We start from the raw sequence: 12,661 nt of genomic DNA, 5'->3' as shown, positions 1-12,661 counted from the left end.
AATGATCGGGCCTTTCCAATGATGTTGCAGCGGTCCTATCATTATGTCCTCCCCCCCCAGCGGTCAGTATCTCCTCTCCCCCTCACCCAGCAGTCATTATCAGATAACTTTTTGTTATTAGAGCTACAAATATCACAAAATTATGGATTTTTTGACAAGTGATACACCACCCAAGTTATGCTCATTTTTTTTTACGAATTTTGACACACCAAGATGAAAAGGTTGGCCATCACTGCCCTATCCCTCAGTGATAACCACTGACATGTGAACAGGCCCCTAGACTATAATGGGTGCGTGTTCTCTCAATGATAAACACTGACATGTGAACAGGCCCCTAGACCAGTGATGACTAACATATGACATGTGTGTCAGAGGTGACACGCCAAGTCATTTTTGCTGACACGCGCGGCAGGCAGCCGCATCCTGATCTGTAAAATAAGCCATGGCCGCCGGTGATTGAACTAGCACTGCATGTGCGGCCAAACTGTTCCTCAATGACTGACCCAGAAGGGCCACACATGCAGTTCTAGTTAAATCACCGGCGGCTGCGGCTTGTCTTATAGATTGGGATGCGGCCGTCTGTAATTTGTGTTCTGCACCACGTAGTACATAACACGCCTCTCTCTAACGCATGGATCTCAAATATGCGGGTCGCATGTGGCCCCTGAGCTTCTGGAATTGTTGTATGGCGTCACCTGCTGGCATCTGATTGGCTGGCAGCTGCCTTTGGTGAAGCTTTGCAGAGAGTTCCTGTGCGCGGCAGCGAAAATAAAAAATCTGAAGTAAAGTGCAGATAGCAGCGGCCACCGGCATAGGGCTGAGATCGTCAGAGGGCCTGCGGGCCACAAGAAGCAGAAAAGAGGACACTGAGGACAGATTAGAAGAATGTTTTGGTTTTTTTTATGTGTGTATGTGAAAACGGCATAATGTGGTATAAATAGAGGACACTACTGCAGGATAGGGCATTGCGAAACGAAGGGGACAAGGATGGGCACAAGAATAGACACATTACTACAAGCGTGACAAGATGGGCACATTACTACAGACAACAAGACAAGGATGGGGCACATTACTACAAGATGGGGCAAGGATGGGTAAATTACTACAGGGGACAAGATGGGCACATTAGTACAGAGGACAAGATGAGCACATTACTACAGGATGGGGCAAGGATGGGCAAATTACTACAGGGGAAAACAATGGGCACATTACTACAGGGGACAAGAATGGACACATTACTACAGGGGACAAGATCGGCATATTACTACAGGGGACAAGATGGGCACATTACTACAGGGGACAAGATGGGCACATTACTACAGTATGGGGCAAGGATGGGCAAATTACTACAGGGGACAAGGTTGGGCACATTACTAGAGGGGACAAGATGGGCACATTAGTACAGGGAAGAAGATGAGCACATTACTACAGGGGACAAGATCGGCAGATTACTACAGGGGACAAGATGGGCACATTACTACAGGGGACAAGGTTGGGCACATTACTACAGGGGACAAGAATGGACACATTACTACAGGGGACAAGATGGGCACATTACTACAGGGGACAAGATGGGCACATTACTACAGGGGACAAGATGGGCACATTACTACAGTATGGAGCAAGGATGGGCAAATTACTACAGGGGACAAGGTTGGGCACATTACTAGAGGGGACAAGATGGGCACATTAGTACAGGGAAGAAGATGAGCACATTACTACAGGGGACAAGATGGGCACATTACTACAGTATGGGGCAAGGATGGGCAAATTACTACAAGGGACAAGGATGGGCACATTACTACAGGGGACAAGATGGGCACATTACTACAGTATGGGGCAAGGATGGGCAAATTACTACAAGGGACAAGGATGGGCACATTACTACTGGGGACAGAGATGGGCACGTGGTTTGACACATTACTACAGGGGGCAAGGTTGGGTGAACATTACTACAGAGGACATGACTGCTGGGGGAGGGGGAGAGGAGATAATTATCTCCTCTCCCTCCCAGCAGACAGATATGTGAACAGGCCCCTAGACTATAATGGGTGCACATTCTCTCACTTTATCATTGCCCGATTCATTTTGGCCATTTTTTAAGTCAACGTTAGTTGGATTTGTCAGTTTTGGGGGAGAAGTTACAAAGGACACAGCTGGCGTATTTTGGCATGTACATGCTCTGCATAGACACACATGGACACTGGGAACCATAAAACTATATTAGCATGTGCATATGGGAAAATAAAGGAGCTTATAGTGAAATGACATGGTTTGGTTTTTCTCGTTGGTACTATAATTTAAGAGGCAATATTGTATAGGTGTCCAAAGGCGGCTGGCACCGAGCAACACAGATACTGACCTTCTTCACCTCCGTCTCCACCATGTCCATGAAGGTGTGAGCCACCAGCAGCACGATACTAATGATAAGCAGCAGCAGGGACAGGACTCCGCACGAGTACATAACCCTGCGCGCCATATCGAGCACCCACCGGCGGCCAAGTGCCCACAAATGGCAGACGAGCAGCGCACACTGAGCTCAGACTCCCAGTCTGCTGTTTCCCAGCACAGGCTCCCAGCACAGGCTCCCAGTCTGCTGTTTCCCAGTACAGGCTCCCAGCACAGGCTCCCAGTCTGCTGTTTCCCAGTCTGCTGTTTCCCAGTACAGGCTCCCAGTCTGCTGTCTCCCAGTACAGTGTGCTGTTTACAGGCTCCTGGCGCCGCCTCACACAGCAGTGTCCGCCCAGTCGCTGTAATGCGCTTCACTTTCATTCTGCCAGCTCTGTGGAGTTTGTTTCCCATCCTGAGGGGTCTCTGTCTCTCCCACCCTCCTGTCGCAGGACAATGACGACTATTCACATGTGAGGCCGACATAAACCTTTATCATGTCAGAAGACACATTTGCTCAGTAGTGAAGTCACCTAAAAAGCAATGCCAGCCTAGTGTCACCCACTATTTAACCCCAGCTCCTCTGCAAGAGTCCCACCAGGAGTCCCACCAGCCTGTATTACCCCAGGGTGCCCTCACTGCCCAGACACATAGCTGTAGCCCCCCAGTACCAGCCAGAAAACCCCCACTAGGTCCCAGCCAAGACCTCCCCCACCAGCCGGTATTACCCCAGGGTGCCATCACTGCCCAGACACATAGCTGTAGCCTCCCAGTACCAGCCAGAAAACCCCCACTAGGTCCCAGCCAAGACCTCCCCCACCAGCCTATACTAACCCAAGGTGCCCCCTCACTGCCCAGACACATAGCTGTAGCCTCCCAGTACCAGCCAGAAAACCCCCACTAGGTCCCAGCCAAGACCTCCCCCACCAGTCTATACTAACCCAAGGTGCCCCCTCACTGTCCAGACACATAGCTATAGCCCCCCAGTACCAGCCAGAAAACCCCCACTAGGTCCCAGCCAAGACCTCCCCCACCAGCCCATACTACCCCAAGGTGCCCTCACTGCCCAGACATATAGCTGTAGCCCCCCAGTACGAGCCAGAAAACCCCCACTAGGTCCCAGCCAAGACCTCCCCCACCAGCCTATACTAACCCAAGGTGCTCTCACTGTCCAGACACATAGCTATAGCCCCCCAGTACCAGCCAGAAAACCCCCACTAGGTCCCAGCCAAGACCTCCCCCACCAGCCTATACTACCCCCAGGTGCCCTCACTGCCCAGACACATAGTAGCCTCCCAGTACCAGCCAGAAAACCCCACTAGGTCCCATCCAAGACCTCCCCCACCAGCCTATACTAACCCAAGGTGCCCCCTCACTGTCCAGACACATAGCTATAGCCCCCCAGTACCAGCCAGAAAACCCCCACTAGGTCCCAGCCAAGACCTCCCCCACCAGCTTATATAACCCAAGGGTGCCATCACTGCCCAGACACATAGCCCCCCAGTACCAGCCAGAAATCCCACAGTAGTTCCTATCCAAGACCTCCCCCAACAGCTTATATTAGCCCAAGGTGCCCTCACTGACACCCCCTGCCCCGACACATAGCTGTAGCCACCCCTGTACCAGTCAGAAGACCCCCACTAGGTCACAGGCAAAGCCTAGCCCAACCAGGTAAACATACCCAACTACAAGCCCTAACCCACTCCCCAGCATTGTGTCACAGTATGGCAGCACTATACCATGCACAGCTGCCCCTATTCAGCAATGTCGGCCACGGCTAATTCTCCAGCTACATCCATTTCTTTTACACATTTTGGGGTTTTTTTGCATATGAGAAAAAATTGATCAGTTTTCATCAGTGTTACCATCAGTGTGGCAGCCACTTATGTGACAATATGGAATAAAATTACCGAGCTTCTGCTGCCTGATTACTGTAAGACACGCGCTGCTGTTTTTTCACAGTTAGGCCCCTTTCACACTGCGTTCCTCTCCCCGTTCAGTGGTCCTGTCGGGGCTTCCGCCTGAACCCCCTGCAAAACAGGTTTTGGACATATGCGCAGACGGGGCCATTGACTATAATGGTGCAGACGGAGTCACCGTGTGCTCTGCCGTGCACCATGTTAGGGAGTATACATTTACTGGGGGTGTACACCCAGACGTTTTGAGAGGGGTTCTGACGGAAGCTTCAATGGGACCACTGAACGGAGATCAGAACACAAAGTGAAAGAGGCCTTGAAATCAGATATATGTCCATTTTTGGGGGCATTGTTCTTAAGGACACTCAGTTGGCAAAAAAATAAACTAAAATGTGAACGTGCTTTTAGGTTGGATACATGTTCTGTCCATGGAAAAAGTGGATACAACACATGAAAGATTCGGATGTAGGAACGGGACCCTAGGGTGAATTCTCACACCGAGATTTTCTATGAATGAATATTGGTCCCATCGATCTGAATGGGGGTGCTTCAGATAAATGGGACAGGTGTCATTATCTGTATGGATTTTTAGTAGAAAAATGTCTGCAATAAAATCAAGAGCATAGGAATTCACCATATGCCCATTGTCGTATTTGGTGCAGATTTTCCATGCAGTTTTTTTTTGCAGATTTTCATTATAGATTCACTCTTTGGAATGAAATCCGCAACCAAATTTGTATGTAGGACATAAAGAGAAATCCAAATCCGATCTGCTACATGTGCACAATCCTTTAGGGTAAAGTTCACACTTTGCAGATTAGCTGCAGCTTTAGTTATGGAAAATTTTGCAACCCACCTAATGATCTGTAACAACCCTGTTTAGAGGAACGAAACCGATTACAGAAATTTCTGCAAAACATTTCCAGACTGTGTTGATTTTTATACTTTTTAGTGAAAATTATCTGCTGCAAGGGTAAGGGCCGCTTTACACGCTGCGACATCGCTAGCATTTGCTAGTGATGTCGAGCGCGATAGCACCCGCCCCCGTCGTACGGCCAATATGTGGTGATCGCTGCTGTAGCGAACATTATCGCTACGGCAGTGTCACACGCACATACCTGTTCAGCGAAGTCGCTGTGACTGCCGAACAATCCCTCCCTCAAGGGGGAGGTGCGTTCGGCGTCACTGCGACGTCACTAAGCGGCCGGCCAATAGAAGCGGAGGGGCGGAGATGAGTGGGACGTAGCATCGCGCCCACCTCCTTCCTTCCTCATTGCTAGTGGACGCAGGTAAGGTGAGGTTCCTCGTTCCTGCGGTGTCACACATAGCGATGTGCGCTGCCGCAGTAACGACGAACTACATCGTACCTGCAACGATAATTGGGAATGGACCCCCATGTCACCGATTAGCGATTTTGAACGATTCAAAACGCTCATAGGTGTCACACGCAATGACATCGCTAACGCGGCCGGATGTGCGTCACAAATTCCTTGACCCCAACGGCATCGCTTTAGCGATGTCGTAGCGTGTAAAGCGGCCCTAAGGTTCCTCGTAGTGAAGATGTGGGCGCAGTGTGCCTATAGGATATCAACTTTAATGCTGGAGATTACTTGCAAATGGTTTTGCTTATTTTTAAAGGGTTGGTCCAGGACTGGAATATTTATGACTAGCGATGAGCTAGCACTACCACTCCGGATACACGCTCAACATTCCCATTATACTCGGAATTCAAGTCACGCTCATCTGAGCGTCCGATCTACTCGTTTCGAGTATCAAGCACCTGAGCATGGTAGTGCTCGCTCATCACTATAGATGACCTATCCACTGGATACTTCATCGATATGACATCGGTGGGGGTCTAATCTCTGGCATCACCTTCTCAGATTCATTGATATCTGCTCAGACAATGGCTGGATGTAAACAATGTACAAGTGGCACTACTATTCATCTGCTGGACCAGATACCAGCTGATCGGTGGGTGTCCTGGGGGTAGAAATCCCATGATTTCATATGTGATGACTTATCTCCTGTGATTGCTGAACATCTGTGCAGCCATTAATAATCTATATATATAATTGCCTTATTCTGTCTGTCTGTCTTGCTCCAAAATTACGTCATTACAATGACAACCGTCTCATTGGCCGCTCGGCTTGGCCTGGACACGCCCCCCGCACGCATTGGCCGCTTGCCTTGGCCTGGCCACGCCCCCCGCATGCATTGGCTGCTTGGCTTGGCCCGGCCACACCCCACGCACGCATTGGCCGCTCGGCTGGGCCCGGCCACATCCCCGCACGCTGTGCCCTCTCGGCCACGCCCCTCGCACGCTGTGCCCGCTCAATCACACCCCACGCAAGCTGTGCCCGCACGGCCACGCACCCGCACACTTTGCCCGCTCGGCACGCCCCTCACACACTTTGCCCGCTCAGCCACGCCCACTTTGCCTGCTTGGCCACGCCCCCACACACTTTGCCCACTCGGCCATGCCCCCACACACATTGGGCACCTATACACCTCCCCCCAGGATTACTCCACCTATTACACACCTCCCCCCAGAACTACTTTTCCAATTATCCTCCTCTCTCCCCAGGACTACTCCTCCTATTATACTCCTCTCCCTCCAGGACTACTCCTCCTATTATACTCCTCACCTCCAGGACTACTCCGTCTATTATACTCCTCTCACCCCAGGACTACTCCTCCTATTATACTCTTCTCTCCCCAGGACTACTCCTCCTATTATACTCCTCACCTCCAGGACTACTCCTCCTATTTTACTCATCACCTCCAGGACTACTACTCCTATTATATTCCTCTCTCCCCAGGACTACTCTTGCTATTATACTCCTCTCTCCCCAGGACTACTCCTCCAACACACACACACTGCACAAAACATACCTCCCCCCAAAACACACACACGCACCCCACACACACATACCGTGGAACACACAGCACCACACACACACAATGCTGCAGACACACAACGCTCTACAAACACCGCAACACACACAACACAACACACAAACAACACCGCTCTCACACATCCCCACACCTAGACAACACCCAGAACATTTACAGCGCCCTACACAAACACTTGGCAACTACACACAACAACATCTATATATATATAACAAAAATCATACATTAGCTACACAATAAATTCTAGAATACCCGATGCGTTAGAATCGGGCCACCTTCTAGTATACAATAAATACAGTTCAGATCCTCTGCGTCGTTCATGTAGTGGCAGCATGGCACCTACAGTACATCATGCTGGAAGTGAATTGACAATGAAATGGCGACCCATCCCTAAAGGAAGACTATTTTATGCCAATGTAAAAATCATTGTTAAATTGGTACAATTGGTAAAAGTCATTGTCACAGTGACAGTACAACCCCCTAGGGTCCCTTTTACATGCACAAATATGTTGCATGTCGTTCTGTGCTTGTTTACCAAAGTTTATATGTTGTGATTATTGGAGGGCTGTAAGAATGATTGTCCGTGAAGCTCAATATACTTTTTCGGTACCACAGGTTAACACAGGAAGAAGAACCACACAGGAAGCAACGTGATGAGAACGGAGAAGATGCCCACCAGGGTCTTGAAATAGTACAACCTCAAAATAATGTCTGCATACATCTAAGTGTACCGATGAAGAAAAAGACACATTAAAAAGAATTTGCCAAATACTGCCTGATTTCAGCTGCATATTTACTTAACACGTAAAGCTAATTTGTCACCAGATTTCACAAAACAAACTGCATTCATTATAAAATAGCTCTGTTAGACTTGAAGACACAGGTGTACTTACTTTGAAAATCCATGTCAGAATAGTTGTATAATTTCATCATTACTAATATAAGTGCTGGGAGAATAATGATGTAAGGTGTAAGGAATGCCTCGATGTGCCCAGATATGCCCACTTTTAGGGTATAATCAAAAACAAGCAGAAATCTGAGTATATTGTATCAAATATTTATTCTTTTATTTTGCAAAATATTTTTTTAAAAAAACATTAATTTAATCTACACCATTAAATAACACCAAGAAAAAAAATCACTTGAAAAAACAAACATAGGGGGAATTTTTGACCATAATTTATTGGTAAGAGAAGTGGAGGGATATTTTACTCAAATTGTAATTTTTATAAAAAAAAACCTGTATAGACCGAGCAACACCCCAACACTCTCCCCAATATTTAAATATATTGCACTGATGGAACCAATAAAACCACTGTATGGATTTATTAAGTCCCCAAATATCAAATACTATACAAATCCTACTTGGTCTTGCAATAAATATTCAAATAAATATCCAATTTCATAAATATAAATATAAATATCTCTTTAGTACTATTCTAGCAATAATATATGAAGGAATAAATATTCAAATACAAATTAATTACTATAGATTTATAAGAGACTCAGCCGATTTATATATAGTGACTATAAGTGAATATCCTATAGATGAAAAATAGGTGATATAAGTATGCCTATTAAGGCTAGATGTCCACTCATACAGCACCTATTTCCAACGTCCTACAAACAGAGGCTCTAATTGCTCATGTATAGATCATCCGTGCAAAACTCACATAATACAAGGTCAGAAAAACCCACCAAAACACCTCGACGCACGCTTCAAGGAAACCTTTTCATCAGGAGGCTAGGGTATGTTCATACGCAGAGTGATATACACATCTGCAGCAGATATTTCTGTAGCAAAAACCAGCGTGTGGGCAAGAAAAACGCTGCACAACCTATATGCGTTTTTTTCCATATTTTTTATGTGTATTTTTTCTTATTAATATAAAAGCTAATAGAATTTACATGCTGCAGATCTGAAAACAGGCTGTGGTCCAAATCTAAGCTTCAGAAATCTTTTTATAGACCATGTCCCTTTTCAGTTTGGCTCTACCTGAATTTGCTGGGACTGTATCTGAGGAACTGAGACAGTCCCAACAAATTTGGGACTGCAGGCAGCTATGTGATCCTGATATTAAAGTGACTACAGCAAGAGATATTTTGAGTCCTGGTAAGGAGTGAGAAAGCTGATAAGTCCAAGTGTATTCATTCTCCGCTTGCCTACCCACCCAGTTTGAAAGCTGCAGCTTGTACTGTGCAGAGTGAGATCTCAGCAGCTTTAGGATATGTCCTTATTAAAGTGGTGGGAATATGCCTTTTCAATCACTATAACAGCTATACTCACCTCCGATGCTGGAGTCGTCCATCGACATCGGCAGCCACTCTCTGGGGTCGTGTGACGTTATATCACAGGAGCGCTGCAGTCAATCAGCAGCCACTTCACTCTCACCTCCTTCAGACAAAGCTGACATCCAGCGCAACAGCAGCTCTTACTTCTTGGATGTTGGTTTTGTCCGAAGGAGGTGATAGTGAAGCGAGTGCTGATTGGACTGCAGCCCCAGATTGTGCGTGCCGAAGAGGCTAGAACTCCGCCCGCACCTGAGGGAAGTATAGTTGTTATTTTACTGGCGGGAAGCACGGGGATTGAGAAGGGTTGTCTGAATAGTAGACAACTTACTGTATTTTATATCAGATTGGTGGGCAAACACTCCGATCACCTATCATTAGATTTTACTGCAGACGGATGTAATCCATGTAATGGTCCTGTAGCTGAGCTCCTGTTCCCTTCAGTAGGAGCTGACCGTCAGCACCGAAGACCACAATCAACAACTCCATTCTCTCATCATCATTAATTATTATTATTATTATTATTATAGCACCACTGATGCCATGGTGCTGCACATAAGATGGGGATTCATACAAAATACAGATTAATCATAAGCGAGCGCTACCATGCTTGGGTGCTCGCTGCATGTCATGAGCAGTTGGAGCTAGACTCGTGTACCAAGTATAATAAAAGTCAATGGAGGACTAGAGCATTTTTACAGAAGATTTCCTAGAAAAATGCTTCTTTCCCCATTGACTTCCATTATATTCTGGTACTCAGGTTCTGGCTATCCGAGCGTCTGACTGCTCACTTTGAGTACTGAGAGTCCAGGTATGGTAGTGCTTGCTCATCACTAGTTACGAGTACTGACCACCTGCGCATGGTAGTGCTCACTCATCACTAGTTACGAGTACTGACCACCTGAGCATGGTAGTGCTCACTCATCACTAGTTACGAGTACTGAGCACCTGAACATGGTAGTGCTCACTGATCACTAGTTATGAGTACCGAGCACCCATGCATGCTAGTGCTCACTCATCACTAGTTATGAGCACTAAGCACCTGAGCATGGTAGTGCTCACTCATCACTAGTTATGAGCACCAAGCATCCGAGCATGGCAGTGTTCACTCATCACTAGTTACGAGTACAGAGCACCTGAGAATGGTAGTGTCCGCTCATCACTAGTTACGGGTACAGAGCACCTGAGAATGGTAGTGTCCGCTCATCACTAGTTACAAGTACTGAGCACCTGAGCATGGTAGTGCTCACTCATCACTAGTTACGAGTACAGAGCACCTGAGCATGGTAGTGTCCGCTCATCACTAGTTACGAGTACAGAGCACCTGAGCATGGTAGTGTCCGCTCATCACTAGTTACGGGTACAGAGCACCTGAGCATGGTAGTGTCCGCTCATCACTAGTTACGGGTACAGAGCACCTGAGCATGGTAGTGTCCGCTCATCACTAGTTACGAGTACAGAGCACCTGAGCATGGTAGTGTCCGCTCATCACTAGTTACGGGTACAGAGCACCTGAGCATGGTAGTGCTCACTCATCACTAGTTACGAGTACAGAGCACCTGAGCATGGTAGTGTCCGCTCATCACTAGTTACGAGTACAGAGCACCTGAGAATGGTAATGTCCGCTCATCACTAGTTACGAGTACAGAGCACCTGAGCATGGTAGTGTCCGCTCATCACTAGTTACGAGTACAGAGCACCTGAGCATGGTAGTGTCCGCTCATCACTAGTTACGAGTACAGAGCACCTGAGAATGGTAGTGCTCACTCATCACTAGTTATTAGTACTGAGCACCTGAGAATGGTAGTGTCCGCTCATCACTAGTTACGAGTATTGAGCACCTGAGCATGGTAGTGCTCACTCATCACTAGTTACGGGTACAGAGCACCTGAGAATGGTAGTGCTCACTCATCACTAGTTACGAGTACAGAGCACCTGAGCATGGTAGTGTCCGCTCATCACTAGTTACGGGTACAGAGCACCTGAGCATGGTAGTGTCCGCTCATCACTAGTTACGGGTACAGAGCACCTGAGCATGGTAGTGTCCGCTCATCACTAGTTACGAGTACAGAGCACCTGAGCATGGTAGTGTCCGCTCATCACTAGTTACGAGTACAGAGCACCTGAGCATGGTAGTGTCCGCTCATCACTAGTTACGGGTACAGAGCACCTGAGCATGGTAGTGTCCGCTCATCACTAGTTACGAGTACAGAGCACCTGAGCATGGTAGTGTCCGCTCATCACTAGTTACGAGTACAGAGCACCTGAGCATGGTAGTGTCCGCTCATCACTAGTTACGAGTACAGAGCACCTGAGCATGGTAGTGCTCACTCATCACTAGTTACGAGTACTGAGCACCTGAGCATGGTAGTGCTCACTCATCCCTAGTTACGAGTACTGAGCACCTGAGCATGGTAGTGCTCACTCATCACTAGTTACGAGTACAGAGCACCTGAGCATGGTAGTGTCCGCTCATCACTAGTTACGAGTACAGAGCACCTGAGCATGGTAGTGTCCGCTCATCACTAGTTACGAGTACAGAGCACCTGAGCATGGTAGTGCTCACTCATCCCTAGTTACGAGTACTGAGCACCTGAGCATGGTAGTGCTCACTCATCCCTAGTTACGAGTACTGAGCACCTGAGCATGGTAGTGCTCACTCATCCCTAGTTACGAGTACTGAGCACCTGAGCATGGTAGTGCTCCTCATCAGTAGAACAGGTATAAATTACAGTAAACAAACATATGACAGACTGGCACAGAGGGGAGGGCTCTAAACTTGAATGCTTACAATCTGTCATCCTAGTAGAAGAGAATAACGGTAACCAGTATATCCTCTCCTCAGATAACCTCATAGGAGCTATAGTAGTTAGAATATTGCTAGTCACACAGATTGCCATGAAACACATAAAGCAATGAAAGATCATCTATTTAAAAACGTACACTATTGTAAGGCACTCAGGAGTAAATTGTTATATTGTATTGAGATATTACGTCTGGACACCTACACCTCCTCCCAACTACAGGAATTGTCCATTTCCTTTGCCCATTTCAAAGATGGCGGAATGGAAGTGACGTTTAACGAAAGCGTCTAATAGTCACGTTTCCTACGTAACCGGTATGCGCGATGCCTAACCAAAGTGCTGTGCAGC

General features: G+C 47.4%; 1 protein-coding gene across 1 annotated transcript in view; it reads right to left on the bottom strand.

The window, feature by feature from the left end:
- SCARB2 (scavenger receptor class B member 2) overlaps window positions 1–2,735 on the bottom strand; it is a 108,230-nt gene extending 105,495 nt beyond the window's left edge. Inside the window, exon 1 of the mRNA XM_075351660.1 lies at window positions 2,363–2,735. Coding sequence (XP_075207775.1) covers window positions 2,363–2,479 — 117 coding nt within the window. The 5' untranslated portion in view covers window positions 2,480–2,735. The remainder of the gene's footprint in view (window positions 1–2,362) is intronic.
- Between the last annotated feature and the right edge of the window lie 9,926 nt (window positions 2,736–12,661).

This window comes from Anomaloglossus baeobatrachus, chromosome 1 (assembly GCF_048569485.1).
Source record: "Anomaloglossus baeobatrachus isolate aAnoBae1 chromosome 1, aAnoBae1.hap1, whole genome shotgun sequence".
NCBI lineage: Eukaryota > Metazoa > Chordata > Amphibia > Anura > Aromobatidae > Anomaloglossus > Anomaloglossus baeobatrachus.
Note: the sequence above shows the minus strand (reverse complement) of the source record. Positions and strands in the feature narration are given on the sequence as shown.